Source organism: Lepidothrix coronata, unplaced genomic scaffold (assembly GCF_001604755.1).
Source record: "Lepidothrix coronata isolate B3197 unplaced genomic scaffold, Lepidothrix_coronata-1.0 Scaffold22, whole genome shotgun sequence".
Lineage (NCBI taxonomy): Eukaryota > Metazoa > Chordata > Aves > Passeriformes > Pipridae > Lepidothrix > Lepidothrix coronata.
This window is the reverse complement of record NW_016690202.1, coordinates 6,356,947-6,384,498: the sequence shown is the minus strand read 5'-3', so window position 1 is coordinate 6,384,498 and position 27,552 is coordinate 6,356,947. Positions and strand designations below refer to the sequence as shown.

The following is a 27,552-nucleotide window of genomic DNA, read 5'->3' as shown; positions in this document are numbered from 1 at the left end:
CCCGCCTCCCTCGCCTTTCCCGGCACACTGGCGTCATCTGTGCGGTGTCTGTTCCGCTCCAGGGCACCATGGGGTTCATCTTCTCGAAGGCCATGAACGACAGCCTGAAAGGGCAGCAGGAGTTTATGCGGCTGCAGGTAACAGAGAGGCCGGCGGCGGTGCGGGGGAAGGTCAGGAAGGTCACCGCGGCTCGCTGCCTGCGCGGAGCCGGGCTTGCAGCTTCGCCGGCTGAGCTTTGCTCTCCTGCCAGGGTTCAGGGTGCTCCAGTTCCGGTGTGGTTACCTAATGCAGCAGGTTCAGGTGTGTAAAACGCCTGTTCTCTGGATCCAACAACTTCCTCAGCAGTCTCTGTTAACAAATTGTAGAAGTGGAAACTATCCTTATGGTAACCACATCCTAAAAACACAGTTTTGGAAACCTACTTTGAAAAGTACACTTACACTGAAATTGTGCTTACGCTGAAGCACAGTTGGGCTACTCAGTTTTAAGCAACATGTAGATGTTAAAGTGAATCAGTAACAATGTGGTTACTAAAACATAGATACTATACTCTTAAAATATATGTTTCAGCTCTTCCACTATGAAAAAAAATCTTTCAAACAGCTCTTTCTTTAGGTTCAGTTGGCTAACTGGAGCTATTTGTTGTTCTAGAAGCCTCACACTAAATGGAGCATAGGGGATGTTTTATTCTCTGTCATAAAATAATAAAATATCAGCAGAGAAGAAGGAAGACCAATTCGACTAAGGTTCAGAAAGTTGCACTGACTAGTCATAGCTTTCTGATTAGTTCATAGGTATCTTGTGATTTGTAACTTATTTGTAACATTTATATAGTAAATGCTGGAATGCAATCTGAAGGATTTAGCTCGAATTTGTCCCTTTGGTGATGGATGAACTTCCAATTTATTAAATTGCCGCTAGATGTCATATTCTAGTTTTCAAAGCAGCATGCAGATGGTAGGTTTTGTAGGATCACATGTAAAGTGAACTCTGGAGGTGAGCCTGGAAATGTCTAAGAAGGAGAAAGATAGCATAAGGAAAGATTATATAATAAAATACTGGATAGCTCTTCACTGTTTAAAGAAAAGCAATGTTTTGCAAGGTTTGTAGACATCGTTTGCTGGGTTATATGTTTCTCAGACGCAACCACAAATTTGTGTACAAGCCTTTTTATTTTTTCCCCCATGCACAGAAGTGCTCCTCCCGTCCCCAGAGTTTTTGGAAATGCAGATGACAGGAAGGTTTTCAATAATGAACTTAAAGCAATCTGCTTCTCTCTTGTGCAGAAAGGAAGACAGAGCTGAGGAAACAGCTTGGATTCAGGCTAGCATTTGTAGGCTGCTGCAGACTTTGAATGGCAGCCTTTAGCTTGGTGCCAGATGCCTAATAGCTCTAGTTCTAACCCAAATGCTCAGGCATTTCTAAAAAATAAACTTTGAGGGCAGTAACACAAAAGCCCTTTCATAATTGCATATAAAATTTTTGCAAGTTGCTTTGTTGTATTTCTTCTTTTTGACAATAGTACATTTCTTTCTAACACTACAAACACCTGATCATATCTTATTCCTACTGTATTTGCAGAAATACCTGCCATGTTAGAAACCCCCCATCTTTTAAAAGTGCATAGTGTGCCCAGTTATGTCAGGTGTAAAAGATGCAGTGCGGGCAAGGGCATGACTAAATTTTAATCTGCACTGTGCCATGACCCTCTACCTTTTGCTTCTTATCACTGTAACACTACATATAGAGTATAAAATGTTAGTTTAGTATTTTTTATATTATTTGAAGACAACGTACTTGTATTATGCACTAATCAAAGTTCAGCTGGTCTCAGCACAATAAGGTCTTTAGCAAGCATCACAGTGTGTGAAGTCAGTCAGTTTCCTATTAAGAAAACACCCTGTTGGTCAAGGAACGTCACCGTCTAGAAATATTTTTTTAAAAGTTATATTTAAAGAGTTCTAATCCATACTGAGGAAAGAATAATTAGCCACAAACATGCCTGCATTCCTAGTTGCTAGCTTTTTTCAGGTTACCTTTTACATCTTAAAATGGCTTTCTTAGTAAACAGTTATTGAAATAGCTTTCTCAAGGTGTACATTTGGATTGTTTTAAAAAATGGCAAGGAATAAAAGTCTAACCAGAATAGAAAGTACAGAACACAGCACATCAACAAAAGAACTACATGAAATTTCTGCATTTGTGTTAAGAGCACCCACAGAGCTCATGAAATAAACTAGAGCTTGTTTAGAGGGGACAGGTCTTTTCACCTTGTCTGTTATTCACCACACATCCTGCTTTTCTAGGGAAGGAGCAAAATTTCACACTTCCTACCAACCACTCAGGAATTCAAACACTGTCATTTTAGATGTTAGGATTCAGTTACAGAATCTAAAACTATAGAGAGAGAGATAGATACAGATATATATGACTTCTGAGTGTTCTTTCAGAGTGCCTATGATTAAAATGTTGAAGGAATAGGTTACAATTGCTACTCCAAAGCCAATTCATGTGGGTCAAGAAGTCATCAAGATTGTTTCTCCTAGAATGCCTTCCCTACTAACAATGGTGGTATGACACTGCTGAGAAATAGACTAGTAAGTCTTTGGATTGACCTGGAACAGAACACAGCAGGTGTTGGTCACCTGTGAAGGCTTCTCCTGCTCTTTTTAGATGAGGAGGAGTAATAAAATTACTATAAAGTGCTTGGAACATGATTTTTGTGCTATCCATTTCCATGACAGAATACTTTTTTTTTAAGTAAAAAAAAATAGGTGTATGCTCTCCTCTGAATAGAGAGAAGATACAGAGCTGTTTAGTGATTGACTTATGCCCTGTGGAGGATTGTAGGTTGGAAAGAGACTATTGCAAAAATAGGAAGGCAATATCATGACAGAAGTTGATAAAGACCTCCAAATCCCAAACCTTGGTGCATGCTAAAGCTCAGTCACTTTAGAGTCACTCTGGTGTGTGCTGGACAGCCAAACCAGATCGACTACTTCAGAATAAGAAAATGTTAAAAGATGTTTTAAAGTTGTGTGCATATTTCTTTTTCTTTACAGCTTTCTTAAGATAACTCTGAAAAAAAGAGATTGTGACCTTGTAAACTATACCTTATTGTGTTTTTGGAAGAGTAATAAAAACTCAACTGTTTGCCTTGATGTTGAAGGACTTGCCAATTGTTTGTATTGTCTTGGTATGGCTCCAGAATGAAATACCAGTCTGTGTCAAGTGGAGACTGTTTATGGTAGAAGTTTGTTGAGGCTTCATTTTTATCATGAGCCTGCTCCTTAAAGTGTAGCTTGCAAATTCTTTCCAAACACGTAATATATCAGATCTACAGCTGAAGCCTACTATATGGCCTTGCTAAGCACTTTTAGTGCAGCTGAATGGGTTAGAGAAGGTCTCTGCTCCAGGTCACACACAGCAGTTATAGCTTCTCTAGTGCAAAGTTAGTAAGTTTTGCTTTATGTATTCCTAGAATCAAATTCCAAACATCCCCCTCTTCCTCCTTCTTCCCCCCACTTTATGTACTGAGCATGATGTCATATGGTCTGGAATATCCCTTTGGTCAGTGTGGGTCACCTGTCCCAGCTGTGTCTTCTCCCAACCTCCCATGCACCCCCAACTTCCTCGCCAGTGTGGCAGTATGAAAAGCAGAAAAGGCCTTGGCTCTGTGCAAGCACTGCTCAGCAATAACAGAAACATCTCTATATTATCAAATTGGTGTTCAGCACGAATTCAAAACACAGCCCCATTCCAGCCACTGTGAAGGAAGTTAACTCTACCCCAGCCAAAACCAGCACACATTTAAAATCTATCATAACTGTTTCCTGTTATATCTTTACCTAAAAGGTGTTTTTCATTGGAACTCCACAAATAATGGGTGATACACTGAATCCTTGAATGACTAACCTTTTTACTCTTTCATATATTAGCTTGCAACATCATTAATAATGAGATCTGAATCGATGACTAGTTTATAGTTCTTTTTTTTTCTAACATGAGATGACCAAAATTTGAAGGCAGTATCTGACTGATTTGTTTGTGGTATTTTTACATATAACATTCATATCTAAGGGATTAAGTCCTTCTCTTGATGTTGTCTAGCTATTGAAGTTTTCTCCTAGATATATTTCTGGGAAAACTGTAAAAAAAAACAACCACCAAAAAAACCAGTGAGAAGAGAGAGAAACACTGATATTGGTCAGAGATGGAAAAGTGTGTTGTATAGCAGCCTGGCTAGTGAAATGAAGTAAATGGGGCAAGTCAGCTCAAAAAAGTGACAATGGTGTATCCAGAGACTAAGCCACGTGGAAAAGATCAATTCCAAGCTTTATTGAATTGCTAAATGTGATACCAAACAAGTTCTAAACAATTAACTTCTTTCTCCAATAGTTTAGAGCATAAGGAATTCTCTAAGCTATTACAGAGAATTTTACTCTGCTTTTGAAAAAAGTGCCCCAAAACCCAGAAAACCATAAAATTAAAACCCTTTGTGTTTTCTCCAAAAAAACATTCTGCCATCCTAAAAAAAAGTTGTTCCTACGAAAGCGGCACAGTAGGAGCCTTTTGCTGTTGTAGCAGATGTTAAGTAAACAAGTCTAGACCTGGTCCTTGCAAAAGCTTTTATGAGACAATGTGCTGGGAGTTTCTGCAGTGGTGATGGTTCTGGAGGCAAGAGGCCTGTATGTGCTCAGACATACATGTATACAGCCTGAGAAACCAGCAAGAAAAAAAGAGCTGTTTCTAGTCACGAAACTGCAACGTCATGGGAATGACAGATGTGGTACGACAGCTCATGCGACTGGAAATCTATAATGGAAAGATACAAGCTCTTCAGGAAAGACAGGTAGGAAAGAAAAGGAGTAGGGATACATATGATGTTAAGGTGTAGCTTGTGGGTTAAAGTCAAAGAAGCCATGACACTGTGGTGGGAATATGCTGCAGATCACTGATTGGAGTGACAGAGTATATGAAGCCTTTAAACAACTGCAGAAAGCCTCTGGATTACTGACTGATTCTCATGAGACTGTAGGCTCCCTAACATCTGCTGGAAGTGCCATAAATAGGATATAAGCAATTGAGTATATTTCTGCAAAATGTCAGCAATAACTGTTTGATACAGGTAGGTACTAGGTGGGCCATCCAGGGCTCATGCACAGCAGAATTTGTTACTTAAAAATAGGGAAGAACTCATTTGGGGATGTAATATCAAAGGCAGACTTGGTTATAGCAAAATCAGTTGCAGGTGCTGAACACTGGGAGAGCAGATTTTGTCTTATTTGAGGGAACTGGAGGCAGGTCTGGAGGATAAAGTAGTTTAGGAAAGCTGACATGATCTAAGTGTCAGCTGAGTGTCCCTGGCAACAACACAGGCTGGGAGCTGACAACTGGGGAGCAATTCTGTAGAGCTGAAGGGGACACTGGAAGACAGCAACCAGAGTGTAAGTCAGCACTGTGCCCTGATGGAAGAGAAAGTCAAAAGGACCAACGTAGGTTTTATAAGCAGTAGTGAACCCAGCAGGTTGGCAAAAATTACTGTTGTCTTCTGCTCAGTGCTTTGTTAAATGCATTTAAATACTGCGTCCAGGTTTCCCCCCCCCTTCTCCTCCCACAGTGCAAGAAAAATGTAGATGAAAAAGAGCATCTTTGCAGCAGACCATCAAGATGCTCAAGGACTGGAGCACTTCTTGAAAGGAGGCCAAGTGAGCTGTACTTACTTAGTCTGGAGAAGGATGCCTTCTGGGGTGCAGGATCCAATAGCAGCCCCCCAGCAACTGTGAGTAGGTTATCAAGAAAGCAGAGCCAGAGTGTTCACAGTGGTGGATTGCAGGAAGCCAAGATGTAATGGGTATACATTGAAGCAGGATAGGGGAAGCAATTCAGCCTGAATGTAGGGAGAAGCCTTTTCCCCTGCAAGGATGATCCAGCAGTGGAGCAGAGACCCAGTGGAGCCTCTATCTTTGAAGGTTTTCAAGACCTGATAGGATAAAGCCCTCAGCAGCCTGGTCTGATCACATAGCTGACCCTGTTCTGAACAGGAGCTGCTGAGGTTCAACCCCAGTTATTTTATGATGCTCTGACCCCCATGGAAGCAGACACAGCCCACTGTATTTTGTAGATCCTATGAGGTAGTATTTCCTCACATCTGTTTCTTCACAGACTAGGGATTATGAAGAGTTACTTCTTGATGTCTGCACCCCTGCTGAGCACCGCACACGCAGCAGTGTCTGTTGAAATGAGGTGTGACCTGGTCTAACTTTTAACTGACAGTGGCCAGATAGACTTTAGGTATGTGTGAGTGATAATGGTGCAGAAGTAACATCACAAGGAAGGGAATTGATAATAAAAGCCTCAGTGTGCCCTGCATGTCAGATTGCAAAACCAAAGCAAAAATCTTGTATGTGGGAATAATTTACCTGAAAAGAATTGTGCAGTCTCCTGTATATTTTGAAAGTTTTCATAGAATCATAGAATCAGCTGGGTTGGAAGGGACCTTTGAGGTCATCAAGTCCAACCCTTGATCCACTACCGCTGCAGTTACTAGACCATGGCGCTAAGTGCCACATCCAGTCTCATCTTAAAAACCTCCAGGGACGGAGAATCCACCACTTCCCTGGGCAGCCCATTCCAGTGTCTGACCACCCTCTCTGTAAAGAAATTCTTTCTAATATCTAACCTAAACCTCCCCTGGCACAACTTGAGACCATGCCCTCTTGTCTTGCTGATAGTTGCCTGGGAAAAGAGACCAACCCCCACCTGGCTCCCCCCTCCTTTCAGGGAGTTGTAGAGAGTGATGAGGTCTCCCCTGAGCCTCCTCTTCTCCAGGCTGAACAACCCCAGCTCCCTCAGCCTCTCCTCACAGGACTTGTGCTCCAGGTCCCTTCACCAGCCTTGTTGCCCTCCTCTGGACCTGCTTCAGCACCTCAATATCCTTCCTGAACAGAGGGGCCCAGAACTGGACACAGCACTCGAGGTGTGGCCTCATCAGCACTGAGTACAGGGGAAGAATCACTTCCCTGGTCCTGCTTGCCACACTGTTCCTGATCCAGGCCAGGATGCCATTGGCCTTCTTGGCCACCTGGGCACACTGCTGGCTCATGTTCAGCTGCTGTCATTCAGTATCCCCAGGTCCCTTTCTGCCTGGCTGCTCTCCAGCCACTCTGTGCCCAGCCTGTAGCACTGCAGGGGGTTGTTGTGGCCAAAGTGCAGAACCCGGTACTTGGCCTTGTTGAACCTCATCCCATTGGAATCAGCCCAACTCTCCAACCTATCCAGGTCCCTCTGCAGAGCCCTCCTGCCTTCTAGCTGATCGACACTCCCTCCCAGCTTAGTGTCATCTGCAGATTTGCTGATGATGGACTCAATTCCCTCATCTGTAAAGATATTAAACAGAACTGGGCCCAACACTGATCCCTGGGGGACACCACTAGTGAGCAGCTGCCAACTGGATGCAGCACCGTTCACCACCACCCTTTGGGCCCAGCCCTCCAAGCAGTTCCTAACCCAGCACAGAGTGCCCCTGTCCAAGCCGTGGGCTGCCAGCTTTTTCAGGAGAATGCTGTGGGAGACGGTGTCAAAGGCTTTGCTGAAGTCCAGGTAGACACATTCACAGCCTTCCCCTCAATGACCAGGTGGGTCACCTGAGAGGTCAGAGAGGACCTGCCCCTCCTAAACCTGTGCTGGCTGGGTCTGAGCCCTTGTCCATCCTGTAGGTGCTGTGCGATTGCACCCAGGATGATCTGCTCCATTACCTTGCCAGGCACCAAGGTCAGGCTGACAGGCCTGTAGTTTCCGGGTCCTCCTTCCGGCCCTTTTTGTGGATCGGTGTGACATTCGCCAACTTCCAATCATCTGGGACTTCCCCAGTGAGCCAGGACTGTTGGTAGATGATGAAGAGACGCTTGGTGAGCTCTTCTGCCAGCTCCCTCATCACCCTTGGGTGGATCCCATCTGGTCCCACAGACTTTGAGGATCCAAGCAGCTCAGTAGGTCACTGTTTCCTTCTGGATTACAGGGGGGCTGTTCAGATTCTTGTCTCTTTCTACAAGCTCCAGAAGCCAGCTGTCCTCAGGACAACCTGTCTTACTGTTGAAAACTGGGACAAAGAAGGTGTTAAATACCTCAGCCTTTTCCTCATCTTTGATAACTATATTCCCGCCCATGTCCAGTAAAGAGTGGAGATTTTCCTTGCCCCTCCTTTTGCTATTGATGTATCTGTAGAAGGACTTTTTGTTATATATATATATAACTTTTGAAATATATATGACTTCTGAAATATATATTGCTGTATTCACAGTTAAGTTTCTCCTACACTGCTTAGCATTATTGTATCCAGCACTAGCACATACATAAGTCATGCAAAATTAGCAATTTTGATAAAAAGCTATAACCACTATTTAAGCAAAACTAGTTGCAAAAGTCTTGCTTTAAGATTAGAGCAGGTTGGCTCTGCCAGCCTTTCTGGGTCAGATCAGACTGAAAAAGTGGAAGACTAGAGGACTGAAATTCTTGAAAAATGTAAGTTTTACGAACAAGTTGTACAGGAGGAGTTAAAAATCACTGAAAATACTGGAAAGAAAAGAGACTAGTTAGTGCTTAGGGCATATAATTGTTTTCTGTGGCTAACAGGTTTTTTTGTTGTTGTTTTGGAATAGCAGCTCAGAGTGATTTCAAGGGGTTTTTTTTTAGACTTTTGGGTTGATTTTTTTTTTCCCCAGCAAGAGGATTCCTTATCAGACAAAAGGATAATCTTCTCAGTAGGAAAGCATAATTGCTTTCAGGAGTCATAGATATTCCTTCAAATTAATCTTTGGTGGGAGTTACTTAACCTTTAAGAAAATAAACAGGCTAGGAAAATAATATAGTTCTGACAGATTTTGTATTTACCAATCATAAAAATGTTTTATTTTAACCTGTATGCAATATGAATGTCTGGATAGTTTCATTCCCATTCTGTTGCCATCCTACTCTCTTCCTATTTTATTATGTCAGACTCTAAAGTGCATTCTTCTCCCCAGGTAATGTTGGATAGCAGATCCAATATCAGGAAAAAGCCATACATCTGCTTTCATAGTAGTTAGTCTTTGAGAGTTTATAGACTTGTCCGCTGTATGCTCCCTGTGTGGACATGGAAAAGGTTCTATACTCCTTGGTAAGAAGAAAAGTCAAGATCAAGTAAAGCTGAAAAAGTAAGGGGCTCTTTTTCTATTCTGGACAATGCAGTGCAAGTACTTTTTTTTTTCCTTGAAAACTTGCCAACTTTTCCTTGTTTTTGAAATATTTTCCTTCTTTTTGGGTCCTAAACATGATCTACGTTTATTTTGAGCCATGAGAAAACTACATTATCCTATTCCAATGAGGGCCAGATACTGATGTGAAAGATCCTCTGCAGCTTTGTACCTAAATGGATACTTTTATGCTTGCTTTCTTTCTCTTTTGTTTTTTTTCCCCTAAGTGGTCCTTTTTTTTTTTTTTTCTTGCTTTGTTTAAACAGCTAATTTGGGCAGTGGTGCAAATTAATAAGGGAAATACAAACCAGAGCATTTTTCCCTAATTAGTAAAAATTGTTGAGTAACTGGGCAGATAGTATAAACTATAGCTAGGGAAACTCAGTGCAATAATGCATAGTCTGCCTTTTCAGAGATGAAAAATAAAATAGCAGTTTCTTTTGTAAGAAAAATTCTTTTGACACAACACAGAAATGCCAGAAACATATTTGTCTCTAGCAGAAAAAATATCTTATTTAGTTCATTCAAATTATAAATCACAAGATTTCTACTTCTGAACAGGACTTTCAAGTGTTCTGCGCTTTTATCTGTTCTCCAGCTCTTGCCTATGGAGAAATGTGTGCATTTTACACTGTATGTAGAAGCTATGAGACAGGCATTCACAAAGCAGCAGTTGAATATTTTCCATATCCACAAATGGCTCTAAAGCTCTCAGTTTCATAACAAAATGCTTTGAAATGTTATTTCGTCATATATGGTAATGTATAAATATTAATTTAATGTGACTGTAATTTGATGTTACAAAAGATGTGTAACAAAAGTATCAGTATCTAGAAAAAAACTATCAAAAACTTACTGAAAATATGGATAAATACAACTTAATATCATATATTTTCTTTCCTTTACATTGTCGGTTCTTGGTTAGAGGCAAACCATAGCATGATTGTATTCCTTTCCTGCCAGGATTGTATTGCCTTAAGCGTTTTGTATTGAATGGTAATAAATGAAAGTAAAAAGGCAGTTTTCTCTTCATGTTCAACAATTTGTCCTTAAATCTGAAACGAAAGTATAGAAGTATCCTGTAGCATGCTTATTAATTGACCATATCCTATGACCAAATTATATTGGGATTTCTTTCTGAATTAAAGAAATAATAACAGTAAAAAAATAAAGTGAGACCTATTATAACAGATGGAAAAGGACTATAACATTTCAGTTTATATTCAGACACTCATGTGTTTTTTAAAAAAAAATCTGTCCATAATTCAGTGAAATGTTGTTTTTGTAAAATGTTATATTAGAGGCTTGGTTTAATATTCTGAATGTCTTGGTGAATTGGTTAATGCCTGAAGTAATAGGCAACGGTGCATAATAGGTATATCTGGCCTTGCACCTCATAAGCTTATCATTTGTTCTTGCTGGGGACTTAGTATCTTACACTTGTCCCAGCCCTTTATCTCAGGATGCTTTTTGAGCAATGAGCTAAAATTAGGAATGGAAAAGAGAGTATAAGAAAGCATTAGTAAGGGCAGGGGAAGATGACCTCTTTTATTTTTTGAAGATGATTATATTTACTAATACAATTTTGGAATTCTGTTGTTTTTTCTTATTAAATTCAATTAACTCATTACTCAGTCAAAATAGTACTGATTGTTTATCAGTTGATCTTAAAATGAAATGGTGTTTGAAAGGCATATGTGTGCTATGTTTTGACTCTTGGCAGGAAGAATGGCTAATGTTAATATGCCAAGGAGTTTCTGAACAAGTAAACTTTTTTCATGGTTTTTCACTTTCATTGACAAAAAAAGAAAGTACTGACACAGTCTTCTGCATAGGCTGATTTCTATAGAGTCCTTCCTGTGCCTGAGGAAAATTTTTTGTGATGACATTTTCTCCATTTACAGATTTGTCACCTTATCTTTTTTAGTAAAAGATCAACCACCTCCATGACGATACCTGAAAAATTTAATTTTTCTTAATGTCTCAGACACTGAGTCATTTTGGCAGGGTTTTGTAAGTCCCTAACCTTTTCCTCTCTAAAGTTTTCACTGAGATATAGTCAAAAGGATTTTTTTAAAAGTTCTGTTGAAACGAAAACAATTGTTCCCTTTTTTTCTTGTGAAGTAAAATGTAAGCAAGCTTTGCCTTTCCTGACTACTACCATCTTTTTCCCTGTGGGGAGGGAAACAGCTAGATTTGTTTTCTATAGACAAGATACTAGTAGCGCTTATGACATCTCTAATGCATTTGTCTTGAAGCATTACAAAAATTGTTTTGTCCCTTAGGTGATCTGGGCTTAATTCGGGAAATAAATGCTCTCTGGTGACAATTCTATATCTTTATTAGTTTCTGTGCATCAAATGGAACAGGACAAGATGAATGCCATTTGTACTGAGGAAGATTAGAACCATCTATCTTGCAGGAAAAAAACCAGTTTGGTTGGTATTAGCTGAGAAACTGTATACTCTGCCTGATCACTGTAAAGAAATAAATACTGTGGTTTACAAAGAACAGCTTTTAATAGCTATTTCTAACATGCAATGACTACCAGCAGAAAATGTAAAACAGACTGGGTGCTGCACTAGTAGTGAGACAAATATTAATTCAATTTGTGCAATTGTAGCAGTCCTTTTGCTGGAGAGTATCTGTGACTAGTACATACGGTTGTGAATGCAACTTGCAACTTTGGTCTTGTTTGGAGGTGCACCCTCAGCTTACCCTCACATGTTTGGTCTCAGTTTGTTGGGGGAATTTAATTGACTGCAAAGAGAAAACATCTTCTGAATCTCATAGCATTACTCCTGTAACACTATGAATTTTCTATAATTCCTTCCTCCTTAGCAGAGCAAACCTACCATTTCAGTCTTCTGTGGAGTCCATTGAAGTGAAATTTGGCCTTTTTACTTGTTTTCTATGAAATACTGTTTCCTGAATGCTAAGTTTAAAAAAAAAAATAGAAAGGGGGGGAAGGGGGAAAGCTCTGTGTTGAGTAGAACTCATAAATGCCCAGGAGGTACAATGGATATGTCAAGAAAACTTAACTTATTTTAATTCCGTAATAAAAATGGTGTAAAGAGAGATGCAGTAATTTTTCAAGTCAGAATCTGAAACAGAGAGGAAGAAATATTGTATTTGCAGATTTTATTGATATTATGACAGCTTTTAACTCCATAGTATAATTTTACAGTTATTTCTTGTGCGTTTCATTTTTTATGTAGCGGTAGAAGTCCTTTTTTGTTTGTTTGTTTTTCAAAAAACCCCAGGCTTTTGAGGCATATGAGGCATACAAGGAACATACATAGAGGCATTAGTGGGGGATAGAAATAACAAGTTGAATAGTTCTTATTCCATTATTAGTCAGATTTCAAAATTACTTGATATAGTAATGTTAACTCTTTGTCTTACACTTCTTGATCTATTTTACTATTTCTACCACATGGATACCTGTTTTTTACGTAACTGGCTGTCCAGTGACTTTGGTTGGTCTTTATAGAGCTTGTATAAAACTCTTGAGAATTCTGAACACTGTTAATAGTACCTTAAAACTTTGCTTACTCTTATAGGTAACTTTATTAAATGCAGGGGATGGACACCCTTCTTCACTCTGCTGCATGTCCATTGCTTAAAGGCTATACAGCAGAATCACAGGAATGCTTGGTTACTGCCAAGAAATGTTACTTTCATGCTTTTGTCTGTTGGATCAAATCTCTCCTCTTCACACCTCAAAATGGCACATGGATTTTGATAGGTGCTTTTGATATTATTTTCTTTTCATATGGCATGTAATTCCAGTAAGTTATTGACAACAACACGAATATAAAGGGTATGATGCTGATAAACATGAAGGTCACAGGTTCGATCCCCAATAGGCCATTCACTGAGGAGCTGGACTTGATCTTTGTGATCCCTTCCAACTCAGAATATTCTGTGATTCTGTGTGACTTTTTCAGTACAGTTTACATTCTGACTTGTAGCTAATACTGTGAGACTCTTTTTATGATAGCACTATGTTTGTAAATAATTTTCAATCTATCTTTGCAGGGAAGGTTTAAAAAACTAATTTTCTTTTTAAGGAGTGTATTTTCATGCAGTGCTAATAATTTTAATTGCTCTGTGTACTTGGTGGGAAAAATATTTGCAAACAAGCTTTGCAAACCAGCTTAAAGCATTTAGGTCTTATTTATTTTAACCATTTGATCTAGAGGCCCATTTCCTGACACATCTATGTTCATGCTGGTCATAGAACCAAGCAGACACCACATAATTATTACAGGTTATCATCTCTGAATTGCAATATGGTGGCTTACAATGGAGGTGCAAACATAGGTATCACTGTTCTGTTTTCCATTTGTTTTTACCAAACAACCATTTGCAGCACCTTCTGGTTTTGCCCATTGATTAGGAAGGATGACACCCAGGATAGGTCACATAAGCCTTTAATCTCTTGTCTGACTGTGAAATGCCAGGTGCATTGCTGCTGCAAGGGGTTTGTGCAGTTATGTAACTCTACTACCTGCACACCAACTTGCATGTGTTTTGTAAGTGATTTGCAGATTTTTGTATGTGTGATTTTCACATTTTTTGAAAACCTAAGCCGTATTTTTCATTGCAGCTCTGAGTGCTCAGAAGTTAGAAGTTAGTAGTTGTTTAAAGAACACTTTCAGAATCTCTGACCACTGAAAAACTGTAAGTGAAAATAACCTTGTATTATGCGCCCTATAACAGATGTGTTAGCCTGTGACAAAACTAGAGACTCTTTTAACATGAACGTAAGGGTATTCCAACAGTTTCTTCAAGTTTCGCTTTTCCTAGGTTTAGATACTGAGTTTCAGACCTTAAGCAGTGATGGTGTTCAGCTGATCATTCCTTATAAGGTAGATAATTCCTTTCCTGTCTGAATATCTGTTTTCCAGGCTGTCAGTGTAATTATATCTTAATGATGGTGTCATGAAATACCATTCTCTATATAGGTTACTGGCATGACTGATCTCAAGGTAAGGTTTGTCCTACCCACTGTTTTTAACAGATTGGGGGAAAGAGCATTTCTCCCAGGAGAGCCATTAAATATATAGGGTTGCAGATTGAAAAGGACTGGTTTCTGTGTCTTTGTCCCCCTAGATACGTCTCAACTTGTACAAAATACACCAAAAAATTTGTGTTTAATACACGGGGACAATGAAGAAAAGAGCATTTTGCACTGGCTCTACTTTCCATTTCTGTTGAGCCTTTTTACATCATCTTGCATCTCATTTAGGGGTACAAAACCAAAGTAGCATTTCCACCTACAGCATCTGAACATGAAATAGAAAGGCAGAAGAAAGAGAGAAAAAAAGCTAAGAGTTTAAAGTATGACAAATTTCCAGTCTATCTACCAGTGAAGATGTGGTGTGTAGTCCAGAGAGGACTGGATTTTTTTTTTCAAGTTGTCAAAGTTGATTAAATTATTTCAGATGAGAATTTTCTCCCACTGGATTTTAATCAATGAAATGATGGTATAAATGCTCTTTTATGTGGTTTGACATCATTGTGGCAGTCTGAAGAACAGAAATGATAAGGATGGTTACCACTGACTAGTTTATTAGCATTATCAGTTTCACAGTAACTGACCTTTTCCCTCTCCGCCTCACTTCTCTTCATCTGTCATGATTCATTTTGTAACATTGATTTCCTTTTACTGTATGAGTTTGTATGTGACAGACTTCAAATCCCAGTTTTCTCAGCCTTACAGTGTCTCACACAGTGTTGAGAAACTACTGGCTGTATTTAAAGAAAAATGGGAAAGTTATTTCTAATTGAGTCCTCCTGAGAGTGTTATAAAATATAAAATGTTACTTACTACTAATAACCATTTTGAAATACTAAACTTAAATTTTAAAATTATGCAATCAATATTTTTTACCAATTTATAAGTTGCTACTGTCACTTAAAAAATCTGTTTGTTATGGAATTGAACTCCCAGAATTCTACGTAAATTCTTTTTTTATATTATTATATTAACTGTGTCTCTAAAACATGGTCTGATTGTTATAGGACACGATTTCTTAACAGTAATAGAAAAGCATGCTTGGATGTGTACCCATGCATTCACATCGGAGTTTCAGTTCTCTTGTGCTATGCACAGCAACTTGGGTAGGAAAGCTACAACATCTCTTCCTCCTATGGTAAATCTGCACTTCAGACCCTTTATCTATAGTTTTTATACAAGCATAGTGATGTAAATCATCCCTACTGAAGTTTTTACGGCTGTATAGATGGGAGATTCATGTATTTAAAATGAAATAGAATTTATTCCCTAAGACATGGCACTTGGATGGTGAACTGTTTTTCATATGTATGATGTGCGCCTCTGGCTTGTTTCCTCAATAATCAACTTTTCCCGTCAGTAAGATTATTCTAAATGAATTATAGCACACCTCTGCTAAATCCGAATAATATACTTTTTTTTGTCTTACTACCTATAAAGTTCTACATGTGATGTTATGGTTTGCAGTTAAAATTAATACTTTTTAATTCTTACTTCTGCTCTGCCAAAATGGGAAAAGAAGTAATCTTAAACATCATTGTAAAGTAAGTCCTAAGGAAGTAAGACTTGGCCTTTATCATAAAATCTGCATGTTAATAGATCAAAAGTCTTTCACTATCCCAGTGTGACTGGCATTTTCAATAGGACACATGTGGAGGAAAATAAAACACAATTACTAAGAAATTAACAGCTGAAAATGGGATATTGATTTGAACTGCAGTCAAACATGATTTGGTTTTCTTTCATCTAATATAAAATCATCTTTTGTGGTGGACTCCTGAGTCTTTCCTTATATTAGATATGTTTTCAAATCCTAATTTCCTTAAGGTTACTGTAATCTTAATGCAATAGTTTTGCCTTAAGATCTACTGACAGTTGTTTGCCAGTGTAAGGTCAGCGTATCAGGGTATCTTGATTATTCAAAACTATCCAAGCTCAAGATGCTTCATTTAAGATTGGCATGTTAAATGAATAAGCACAAGGATATTGTGCCTGAATTTTTTAAATTTTTGAAAGACCGAGATACAGAGGAGTTGGCTGAGTGCCCATGTAGGTGCTTAATTTTGACACTTAGAGCATCCAGATTTCATCTAAATGCATATACACTTTTAGGGTAATTGCTCATAAACCTGTTTGGGTGATCAGACGTCAGGTCTGGATGCGGCTAAAGCAGTCTTTGATGGCACAGGGTAGGCAGTTGCCCTGCCTTTTGTCTCCTCTGTCAGAGTATGCCAGAGGGGTGTTTCCTGCTGTGCAGCACCTTGACTACAGTGCTCCCTGAAAAGAGCTCAGGTTTCTCCAAACTGGTTTTCCTGCAGTTATTCCAGTAAGTTTAAATTGCCTGATGAAGAAGTATGTAACAGGACAACTTTGGCCGTAACTGTTGCTCAGTTTTCCCTTTCCCTTAAGGAGAGCTTGAAATGCAGTGAAGTCAGTGTGGAATTGCCTTGGAACACTAAGATTAAGCCTCTTGGTTATGCAGAGTCCTGTTGCAATCCTAACAGCTACAGCACTATAGTCTGTTGTTTTGCAAGGTGAAACTATGCCAAGTGACAAAACTGATCTTGGAAATGGAAAACATGAACGAAGATTTTTTCAGAATAAAGGAGGATAGAACAAAGGGAATTTCTGGCCTTTGAGAGAGGTAATCCTGGGTTTGACATAGTATTGCATAGACTAAGAGAGATTTTGGAGCATGTTTGTGTATTGTTACTAGATTTTCTCAATATAACTTCTGAGTAAATAAAAATTGGTTTAAAAACAAACCTCTGCATCAGTATTATAGATTACTTAGCATCCCCAAACACATCCCAGGGTTTTCTTGATACTACACTGTAAGTTTATGGACAAAATAGATCTTGTAAACTCTTCATTGTAACATCATGAAACTTCAGTAATAGCAAGAATTAAATTATTCTTTCAGCTAAATGTCACTAGATCTACTTTTTACTGCCTTCTGTGCATCAGTACTCCACCCCAGTAGCTACTGTCTTTAATATACAAAACAAGTTGCTTTCATTTATACTAGGTTGTTTATATAAACTACTTGTAGATATACATGAAAGTACACTTGGGCTTCTGAAATTTGATATGACAGTCTCTACAGAAAAGTGTTAGACTTTAGTGTTTGTTTTACTTTAGTGTCTGTGACTTATCTTTTTCTTTCAGCACTTGGGTTTTAAAGAGCTGTCCAAGTATAACATTTTTAAGGGGCTTTTTGGTTTTTTTTTTGGTTTTGGTTTGTTTGGTTTGTGTGTGTGTGTGTGTGTGTGTTTTGTTTTTAGAGAAGTCATGTTAGGATCCTTTTGTTTACTCTTAAGTTTAAACTTACAGCCTTCTTTTTATGCCATACTTACATTTTTCTAAGCCCTGTGCATATTAAACTGTCTGTTTTTCTTCTTCTCCATTGTTTTCTTTCAGCAAGAGCCATATTTCATCAGCATACCCTTGTCCCACTTCCTTACCATGTGCTTCTTCAAATTGAAGCTTATTTTGCATCTTGGAAGCCTAGGCTCCTTATCTGTCCTGACAGGCAAACAAAGGATCCCTTAATACTTTTCACAAATGTGCAAACTACACCTATAATCACACTGAAGAGGAAAATAGAGTCATTAAATTGATATTACATGTCATTATTTTATCTTATCATGTCAGCCCTCAGCAATTTACCAGGCTTAGGATATTGGGAAACAAAAATGGGCAGTGTGCTTGTTTATTTTAGAATTTCCAAGTATCTCGTAGGTGACAAAATAAAATCTAATTATTTTGATATTTTATTAAGTGTCCTGTTAGCCATTATATAATTACTTCTTATGAAAAAAAATGACTGTCTGAAAATTATGGCTATCAGGAAGATAAAGCCAGTTGATATTTTTTTTGCGAGAACAACAATTGCAATGTAAGTCTTGAGGAAAGAGAAACAGATGAAACAGTACTGTGAGTCTACAGTGAATGTTGTTTTTCCTACTGTGTACAATTATATGTAATTAGATATGTCCTTTTTTCATTATGCTGTCTCAAAAATTAATTCTACCTAGCTAGGTACTGAATGAACTGGTAAATAAGATAGCAAGACCAACATGGTCTGAAGAAATAATTAGTAACAATTTAACAGATATTGTTCTGTTTGGGCTAAATCAATAGTAATGGAGATGAATAAATGGGTGGAAACCTTAAGTAATTACAAATCCTTTAAATTATTCTTGAATTAGAAAGCAGGAAAAAAGAACATATTTAATTACTTTTACAGATTCATTAGAAGAGAATTTTCTGAACTCGTTCTTTGTTCTTTCTTCCCTAGAATACACTTTTTTAGGCAGCTGATATTCTGTTTCCTGTACCTTGTTGGACTTTTCATGCAACTTGGTTAGCTAGGCTAGACATAGCAATCCAGATACTCTGGTTTTTTCCCCAAAAGATGAATTATAAATATTACTGTGAAGAAGAGATTTCTTATTGTGTTAACGAACTTCTCTACTCTGGTTTAAGACTGTTTATTTTTGTCACTGTTCTTGTTTTTGCATCACTCTAAGAAGGAAATACTACTGTTCTTTTTGGTGTTCTGTACAGTCAAGAGGAACTTTTAAGAAATTCTAAATTTACCTTTACTTAGTGGAAATGTATTGGTATGTTTAGATGGGGCATGTAATGGGAAAAAAAATGGAAGAATCTGCTTTTTTATTCTTGTGCATCGTGGAAAGTTCTCTTTTTTATTCTGGTGTACCATAGAAAGTTCTATTTTAATGTGTGAATATACTGTCTAGACTGTACTTTTTCCATTACTGTTTTTAGTTCTAGTTACAGAAGTATTTTCTCATGGACTTCTGATATGTATTCCAGTATCTTTAAAAGATCTGGAATCTTCACAATGTTTTTTCTATATCTGTAAACTGTGGTGTTGCAGAAGAGTTATTATGCCTTATGGTGCATCTTGAGGAAGAGAAATCCTCAAAGAGCAAAGAGGTGTCAAGAGTGACTCTGAAGTTACTATCACCTAAATTAAAGTTAATTAGAATGAATTGGAAAGCAACTAGATGGTACAGTATGGATCACCATGTAAATGCAAAGGTCAGAGAACCTTAAACTAGGGAGTACTGCTGAGACTTGTGGAGGTCTCAAAACATCAGACTGGTATTTTGCTTTTTTTTTTTTTAACTTTGAGAAGCAGCATTAGAGAGATTCTGCATTAAAGCATTTGCTAATTGATTTCTTGGTATAAACTATGCTGAGTTGTTACTGAAGAAGACCATTTGCAATCAAAAACAACGAATGACTGCCATATCAGTTAGTGTTTTGGATTTATAGGTGAGAGATTGACTCAGTCTTTAAAATAAATAGATGACAATTTTATTTAACCTCTCTCTCATCTTTAGCTGGAAAGGCAACTGGTGCTGCAGAACCTGATGAGAGAGAGACAAGCAGCCATGCAGATTGCTTCGACACGGGAATTTCTCAGATATTTTGGGACGTTTTTTGGACTTTCTGCTGTAGTTTTAACAGCTGGGTAAGAAGTTTATTTCCTAACAGAAAATATAAACATATTACATGTGTATTTCTATATTGCTGGATTTTCCTTTTGCATTACATCGAGTAGTTATTTTTATCCAGTAATTGCTCAGAAGTTGATCACATGACAAAGGGACTCTGAATTCTGTCTGCTTCTGGATGTGTTGTGGTTATGTCTGTACTGAAGACTTATTTAAAAGCAGAGGCATGTGAGCTGACAATAAAATAATACATCTGAAGCAGCAAAAGTTCAGTGAAAAGTAAAAGTTGTGTGTGGAAGAGGAGAGATTTTTTTAAAGCCAAGCTATTTTCTTGTCTGTACTGTGATTTAATGTACTATTAATGAGCAACAAATTTTCTATTTATGTTTTTTAATGCAGTGAACAAGTGGACGTATTCTTAAGTCTGCTTACTTAAATTTGAATCAACTGACCCAAGGGAAAAAAACCCCACCTGGCTAGTAAAGCATAGGGAAGAACGTGCCTTACCTTACTTTTGTTTGGTAACATGTTTTGCTTGTGATGTAACATGATTAGAGGGAATGTAGGAAATATTTATGGTTTTGTGTACATCTGTACATAGTACAGATTAAATGCACCTTATTCATTATGCATTCGCTTTTGACTCAGATGCATTTGGAACTGAGCACAGTTATCTACACTGTTACATATTACATGTGGCTGGGTATGTGCATGTGCACATGCAAGCCACATGAGTTAGATAATCCCATTTTTGTTAGGTATATTCAAAACTCACTTTAAGTATTTTTTTAAATATCCTTGGGTTGAGCAAGAAGGCAACCAGAAGACAAATGCTTCTGAGGAAATTAAGACTTGTTCTTTGATTAGAGATTGTAGGAGTATACCAAAGTCCTAGACAGTCAAGGTAAACCTATACTAACAGTGCTGATATGTTGAATATCCTAAATAATATTTTTTTTTTTTTTTATTTTAAACACAGAGCAATGAAAAAGAAGAACCCAGCATTTTTAATGCCAATAGTTCCATTAGGCTTTGTATTTGCCTATAATTGTGATATGGGCTATGGGACACTGTTGCAAAGGGTCAAAGGTATGTAAGTGTGTCCTGTTCACACATAGAACCAAGCTTCAGATAACCTGCTAAGTGTTTTTAAAATGGCTGGGAGAAAACTTGTAATAGATTTTTTTTTTGACAAAACTCTTATCTCTCATTTTTTTCTCTTCTCTGTTAAAATCAGATATTTTCCCAGTAAAGAGTACTCACTCTACTTTTACAGCCTTTCCCTTCAGTTAAGACTGTTTTCTCCTCTTGTTTCAAAAAATTTGAACTCTAAGGCTATAAATACAGCTGAAGTAAGCATTGCATGATTGCGAGAAATGACAGATCTAGTGATTTCCTTCTGTATTCCACTCTGATGCTGCTGTTTTGGCAGGGGTTAAGGATTATAAGAATAGATAAAAGGATACAGACAGGAATCATGTCCTTACACTGTAATGACCAAACACATCAGCTGATCATCTTTTTGCAATGTCCTGCCAAGGTTAAGAAAGGTGAGTCCCAGAAAGTGGGATCATCCCCCGTAGTTGCCACTGATTTAGTTACTCTGATTCCTAGTGAAGCAGACATGCTCAGTGAGTGTTCATTGTAAGTGAAGACAGTACTGGCCCATGGTTTGTCACCTTCACAAATCATCTTAGTTACCTTGATTTTCTTATCTGTTACTGGCACAAGTATACTAAAACAAAATAAAAATCCATTTCAGCTCTTGGTCTTTAGCCTTCAGATCTAACAGCTAGGTTTCCTAACTCTGTATGTCTCATTGAAAATAATGGTTGGTTAATTCAACAAAATCTGTGGTAGTTCCTTCTTCATACAGGTGCAAATATATTTAGGTGACACAGGAACGTATATCTGTGAACATTTCCTCAACCTCACTAAATAAATTTCTTTGGATTTTAATATGAAGAGGCAGCTAAGCACAGGGAAGAAACATTGGTTGGCTCTTGGAAATCAGTGTTGAAAAGGAGAGTAGCACACACAGTGCAGAAGGAGCACTTGGAATTTAGGATTTGTATGTAATGTGTTTACAATGCACCATGTGGTTCTATATAGGTTGAAGAGGGGCAATGTGGTATCCTATTGCTTTCCAAATAGGAAAAGTCATCTTCATCACTTCAGATCCATTAGGGGAACTTCAGCAGTATGCAAGGCTTGTGAAAAGGTTTTGGAGAAAAACTATGGAGCCAAACGGAGAATAAGCTAAAATTAAGTATGCCAAACTAATTATATTTTTTCCAGGAAGATTTTTTTTTTTTTTCAAAAGAACTATGGTAGATCTACTATAAACTCATGACAGCATTTGGTGTGGTATCACATGAAGATTAAGTTATGTGAAGGACATGGAAATTAGTAGACAGGTAAGCATGGGAGTAAAGAGAAGATGTCAAAGGTTTGTGTTTAAAAAGGAAGGTTAGGCTTTAGCAGGGTTACTAACAATATTCCTCAAGATTTGGTCTGGATCTGCTTTTGGTTTGTATTTTAAATTATGAGTATATTATACTACTCAAATGTGTGGGTGACAAACTTGATTAGTTTCATCAACAGAGATGAAATAAACTGTAGTACAAGAAGAACTGAGTGGCCTGAAGAAATGAGACAATAAAATAGGATTCCATTTGATAAGGTCAACAAGAAGCTAGAAACTAATAGGGATTTCTACCATCAGTGCTTACCAGCTGGAAATGAAAGAAAAGAAAATTATTAAAAAACTTGAATGCATTAAAAGATCACAAAATGAGTATAAACCAGTAGTGTTATGAAATTGAGAGTTGAGCAAAGTCTAGAAACATCAAGTGAGGTTTCCTAGTATCACAGCATGGTTGAGGTTGGAAGGGACCTCTGGAGGTTGTCTGGTCCGAGCCCCATGCTCAAGGAGGATCATCTACATCCAATTGCCCAGGAAAATGTCCAGAAGGCTTTTAATACCTCCAGGGATGAATATTCCACAACCTTAGTACAAATAGAGCACAGATGAGATGGTATTGATGCAGGAAAATACTTTCTGTGGAAATTTACATGTAATTTGGACCACTTCCATAAAAAGAATCTGAAATTATACTGAAGAGCTGAAATTATTATGGAATGCCAAGCTACCTTGCAAGAGAAAACAAAGTGATTGGTTTATTTAGCCTTGTAAAGAGACATGAGAGATTTGGATCTACAGATCCTACTTACAAGATAGAATAAAGGAAAGTAAGAGAAGGAAATTAAACTAATTACCAATATCAATAGTAAAATAAAAGGAAGTGGACTAGCCAAAATGAATCTGATTTGGAAATCAGGAGTTCATTTACACTTTAAGAATAAAATTATGTAGTTGAAGAGAAGGTTTTATGACAGAATTGACCTGCAGCCATAATCCTTGCTTTCAATACTCAGCTGATCACTTTGTCCACTCCTGTACCTTCTAAACCACTTCTCTGCTTGTCCATCTGTTCTCTTTGTGTATGCCATGCTTCATCCTTCTGGTGTAATAATGAATGTATTCTCTTTATTGTTCCTCCTTTAACTGGTGTCTTTCCCCCACGGTATGCCTGTCTTCAGCTTCAGCCAATTCCCTGTCCTAAGCTAATCTGCAGGTTTTTTTGTGCTGCACAGTGAACTTTGTATTTGAACCACCTTGATCACATAGGTCTATATCTGCTGTCCTTCATACTTTGGAATCACATTACACCCTTGGAAGGTTTCTTTGTTTCTCTTTTACCAGGCATTTTGTCTCTGATATTCCTTACAGTTAATTTTTTCTTCTGTCTTTAGCCTACGTGTCCAAACATTATCTCATGACTCCAGTGTTCTTCCACGGTGAAATCAAAGGGGTATTTTTTCCTGCTTTACAGCTTGGGCTAATTAAAGCCCAAAACCTGAGGACATAGGGGGAAACACTTGTTTTGAGTTCTGCTTGTGCTGTTGAAAAGCCCAAAGTGTGCCACAGTCATATATCAGAATCTTTGGGGGATGGCAGGGTTACAGAACAGCCCCTAGATGCACTATCTTTTCTGATGTCTGAGGACACAACAGAATCAGTCATGGACCTGCTATCTGTGTTCTTGGCCTTGCTGTTTTGTTTTTCCTCCCAGTCCAGGCACAAACTGCTTGTGTTTTTCAGACAAATGATTAGAGGAGGGGAGAGATTATATAGCCAGCCTCCAACCGAACAGAACTTCACTAAGCAGTGGAACTCTGGCTACCTTTTCCAAGATTTAGGTAGCTCTGTCCTCATATCCTGAGCCATGTGAAAAGGATGGTGGCTGGGCAATGTGCTCTAGTGGATGTGAGTGGCAGGCATAGAGCTATGCCTATCTACATCTCTCTGTCACCTAAGGTCTCTTGCTGTTTCATAATCAGATGCTATATGCAACTGACTGACGTTATGTTATTACGAGTTACTGGGAGTGGTAAGCGGTGTTGGATATTACTGATGTGCAGAGGTCCCAGGCACTGCAGTACTATTGAAACTGCAGTTGGAAGATTTTGGCATTCAGACCTGTTTTGAAGAATGGCCACAATCTTGACTGCATTGCAATATTCAGTCAGGCTTATTGAATATAAATACAATTTCAAATCACTGCTGCAAGGATCATCAAAGCAAGGAGTTAAGCAATAGGTAAACAAGATCGTTGGCATTGTACCAAATGGGCATCAGTCAAAACAAATGTATTCTTTGCCTAATCTTCATAATTTCTTACATACAATAAGGTCACCACAACTTATATGTGGTGTTCCATCTGTGTCTTTGTTTTTTGGATTCTCTGTCCTAGATGTTTTCATTCCAGCCTTACTGAGAGCATTCTGCACCCTACAACTTTTCCCTACTATGCTGTTAAGACTGCATGTTTAGGTAACTGTCTTGACAAATCTTTTTGTGAGCAGTGTGCTTTGACCAATGCTTCTGCAAGTCCTGTGCTGCCCACTTTCTGGCTTTACCCTGACATCTTTTAGCCGAGGCCTGAGACAAGAAGAGAAGTTGTGCCCAAATATGGCATACCTACAATACTGTACAGATTTACTTGTTAAAGCTTACGTATGCCTTTATGTACATGTCTGTCTCAGACTCCTAATTATCCCACCTGTCCACAATTCCTTAGAGACAACCTTACTGTTATATTGACATCAGTTTGTTTTGTTTGTAAAATATATAGCTGTGATCTGCTATGTTGTTATTCTGGTCCAAACAAGAATAGCTAAATCAGTTTCTTAATTTTTTTTCCTTCCTTTGCTTTCTCACTTTAAGATTGACAAAATTTACTCAACTTTTTTGGTTTTGTTTATTTTGGTTTTTTTAAGGTGAAGCAGAGAACATACTTGACACACAGAGTACTTTGTTAGAATTGCCAAAAGGACCCGTCACTTTTGAAGATCTGGAGAAAATCAGATCTCAGGCAAAATTCTTCAGAGAAAAATAAGAAGATGTTAAAGTTTCATTAAAGTTGCATATCTGAAATGTGATTATAATACTGGATTTGGACATAAATTAATAACGAAAAATTTGAGAAAATTATGAGCTTTTATACAATCAAAATTTAATTCATTTTTTAAATCAGTACTTTCTAGGTAACTATGGTTTTCATATTATATGTATCTCTTCAACATATCCATTGTTGCTGTAGTATATTTTTCTTGTTTATAATGAAATATTGAATTTCCATTGTCTGTTCAGAGTCTGAAAATAACTTTCACCTGTAGTAAAAATGTCTGGTACTGACTAAACTCAGTATCATCAATAAAGATAAGTTAATTGGTAGTTATAAATTTTTATAAATATGGTCATAATTTTCAAATACATTTCAAGATGCACAGCTCAATTTGAAGTCAGGAACATTCAATTTCTTTGAAAAATATGACACTTTTTATTAGCTGTTCTTTAGGCAGTAAACTTACCATCTCTGCTTCAAATTCTGGAATAAACAGCTTTTATCAGAAGCAGGTTCAGAAGTAAACACGTCACTTGCTAACTGTGTGTTTTAGGGGAAACTGTGTTAAAAGTATGAGCAGAGATAGTTTCTCAAAAAGAGAAAACAAATTATGTAGTTATTTCCTGAATCTTTTTCATGCTTGTTTGACATTTTGAAACTCAGGATAATTTGTTTACTTGAAATCAGAGTTTCACTGCTAAGATGAATATTAACTTAGGCTAACAGCAAGCAAAATTATTAATGTGTGGTTTTGTAATGAGTAGATCCAAGTGACCTTACAAGTACTGAAAAACTGAGGGATTTTTTGCATGCCTTTACTTTAGCATGGTATATACTAAGAATATAGTTTTAGTACATTTTAATGTTCTGATATCACACTTGTAAAAAATGCATCTTTCTGTATTACAAATCTTGTTTAAAAACAGATGATTTTGTGTCTTGGATGGAAATTCTTCTAGCATTAGTCTAATTGTGGAATGAAAAACAAATGCTCAAAAATTAGGCCTAAGTCTGTACTGACAAATTATTGACTTAAAAGTTAAAGTCCAGCTAGACATAATGCCCCAAGTATGATTTTGAAGACTACTTGACTAAAATTAGAATATTTTTACAATAAGACAGGTAAATATATAATGAACCAAAAGCTTCTCAATGTAGAAGTTAATTGCACAGTTTGTGTGGCTGTGTAAGTTTGATTTCTGAAAGTGCATTCACTTCTGCATTCAGTCATTCTGTAATGGATTCTGTCATTTGCATGTTAACAACATACAATCTGTAACATTTCAAATGTGATGTATTTTAATATGCAGTAGAATAAAATGGGTTATAATGGCTTGATTGTTATAATGGCTTGGTCTACACTTCAGCTGTTCAAGATTTAAGGCAGTGGTATTGTCTAGGAAGGTGTGCCTCAGCTCAGCCTGTGGTGCTACACACGTTCTGTGAGCTCACAAAACACAGCTCAAGACTACTTCACATTTTTGCCTGTCTTATAATCCCTCACCAATTGCTGCTGTATTATGTGCTACTCATAGAACATAAGCACTCTAGTTATTTGTTTTGCTTTGAATAATAGATCATCTGCTGTGTTTCCTCCAAGTTCTGAAGTCCACCATCTTTAATTTTGAAGAAGATCTGTTTCATTTTGATCTCTGTCATCTATTTATACTCTTTCTTCCAAGAAAGTAAAACAATTAAACCATCTTGTTTTGGTATTTGTATGTCTCTGTCTGTGCCTTTTAACTCATCTTTTAAACCTATGAAAGACATTTCCACAAGAGAGCAGTTTTAATAGCCCATACAACAGTTTTACTTACAAATCCTAGAAAATTAGGAAATACCCTAATTATATGCACTGTGGATTAGGAATCAATATCTGTGTGTTTGTGACATATTGCTGGCTATGGTGCTGGATCAAAAGGTGGTGTTAAAGGAAGAAGGCTAAGCAAAATAATGGCCTAGACAACAGTTCTAGGAGATAATGAGGTCACTATTTATTACTCCATCCTAGCCAAATTTGATTTTATTTTTTTTCTCCCAAAGTTTGAACTTAGATCAGTAGTGTTAATCCATTGCAAGACTCCACACTAAAAAGTGACAGAAATGGGGCAAGTTTAATTCAGCATTACACAGTAAGTATCAGTGAAAGTTACCAAATTTGTAAGGGAAAAAATACAGTCTCTAAGCAGGCCGGAATAATGCAAATCCAAAAATGGATTTAAATGGGCTACATAGAATGTGCCAACGATCATCAAGAAGTTAAGGGTTAGTCACCTTTATTGCCTTTATTTTTTTACTGTTAGCTTTGCTTTTTTTTCCTTGATAAATGCATGCTTTTG

The 27,552-nt window shown here is 37.6% G+C and overlaps 1 protein-coding gene across 2 annotated transcripts; it reads left to right on the top strand.

Annotated features, from left to right (window-relative positions):
* On the top strand, positions 1 to 26,930 carry PLGRKT (plasminogen receptor with a C-terminal lysine). Of its 2 annotated transcripts, XM_017808343.1 has the most exons (5): positions 1 to 137; positions 19,629 to 19,759; positions 20,722 to 20,831; positions 24,560 to 24,639; positions 25,086 to 25,199. In XM_017808343.1, exons 1-4 carry the CDS (start codon positions 69 to 71, stop codon positions 24,637 to 24,639), a joined length of 390 nt encoding a protein of 129 aa, XP_017663832.1. In that variant the 5' UTR covers positions 1 to 68; the 3' UTR covers positions 25,086 to 25,199. The 2 variants fall into 2 exon arrangements, with proteins under 2 accessions (XP_017663832.1, XP_017663831.1); XM_017808342.1 differs by lacking the exon at positions 24,560 to 24,639 and having other exon boundaries at positions 25,086 to 26,930.
* Positions 26,931 to 27,552: the final 622 nt, after the last annotated feature.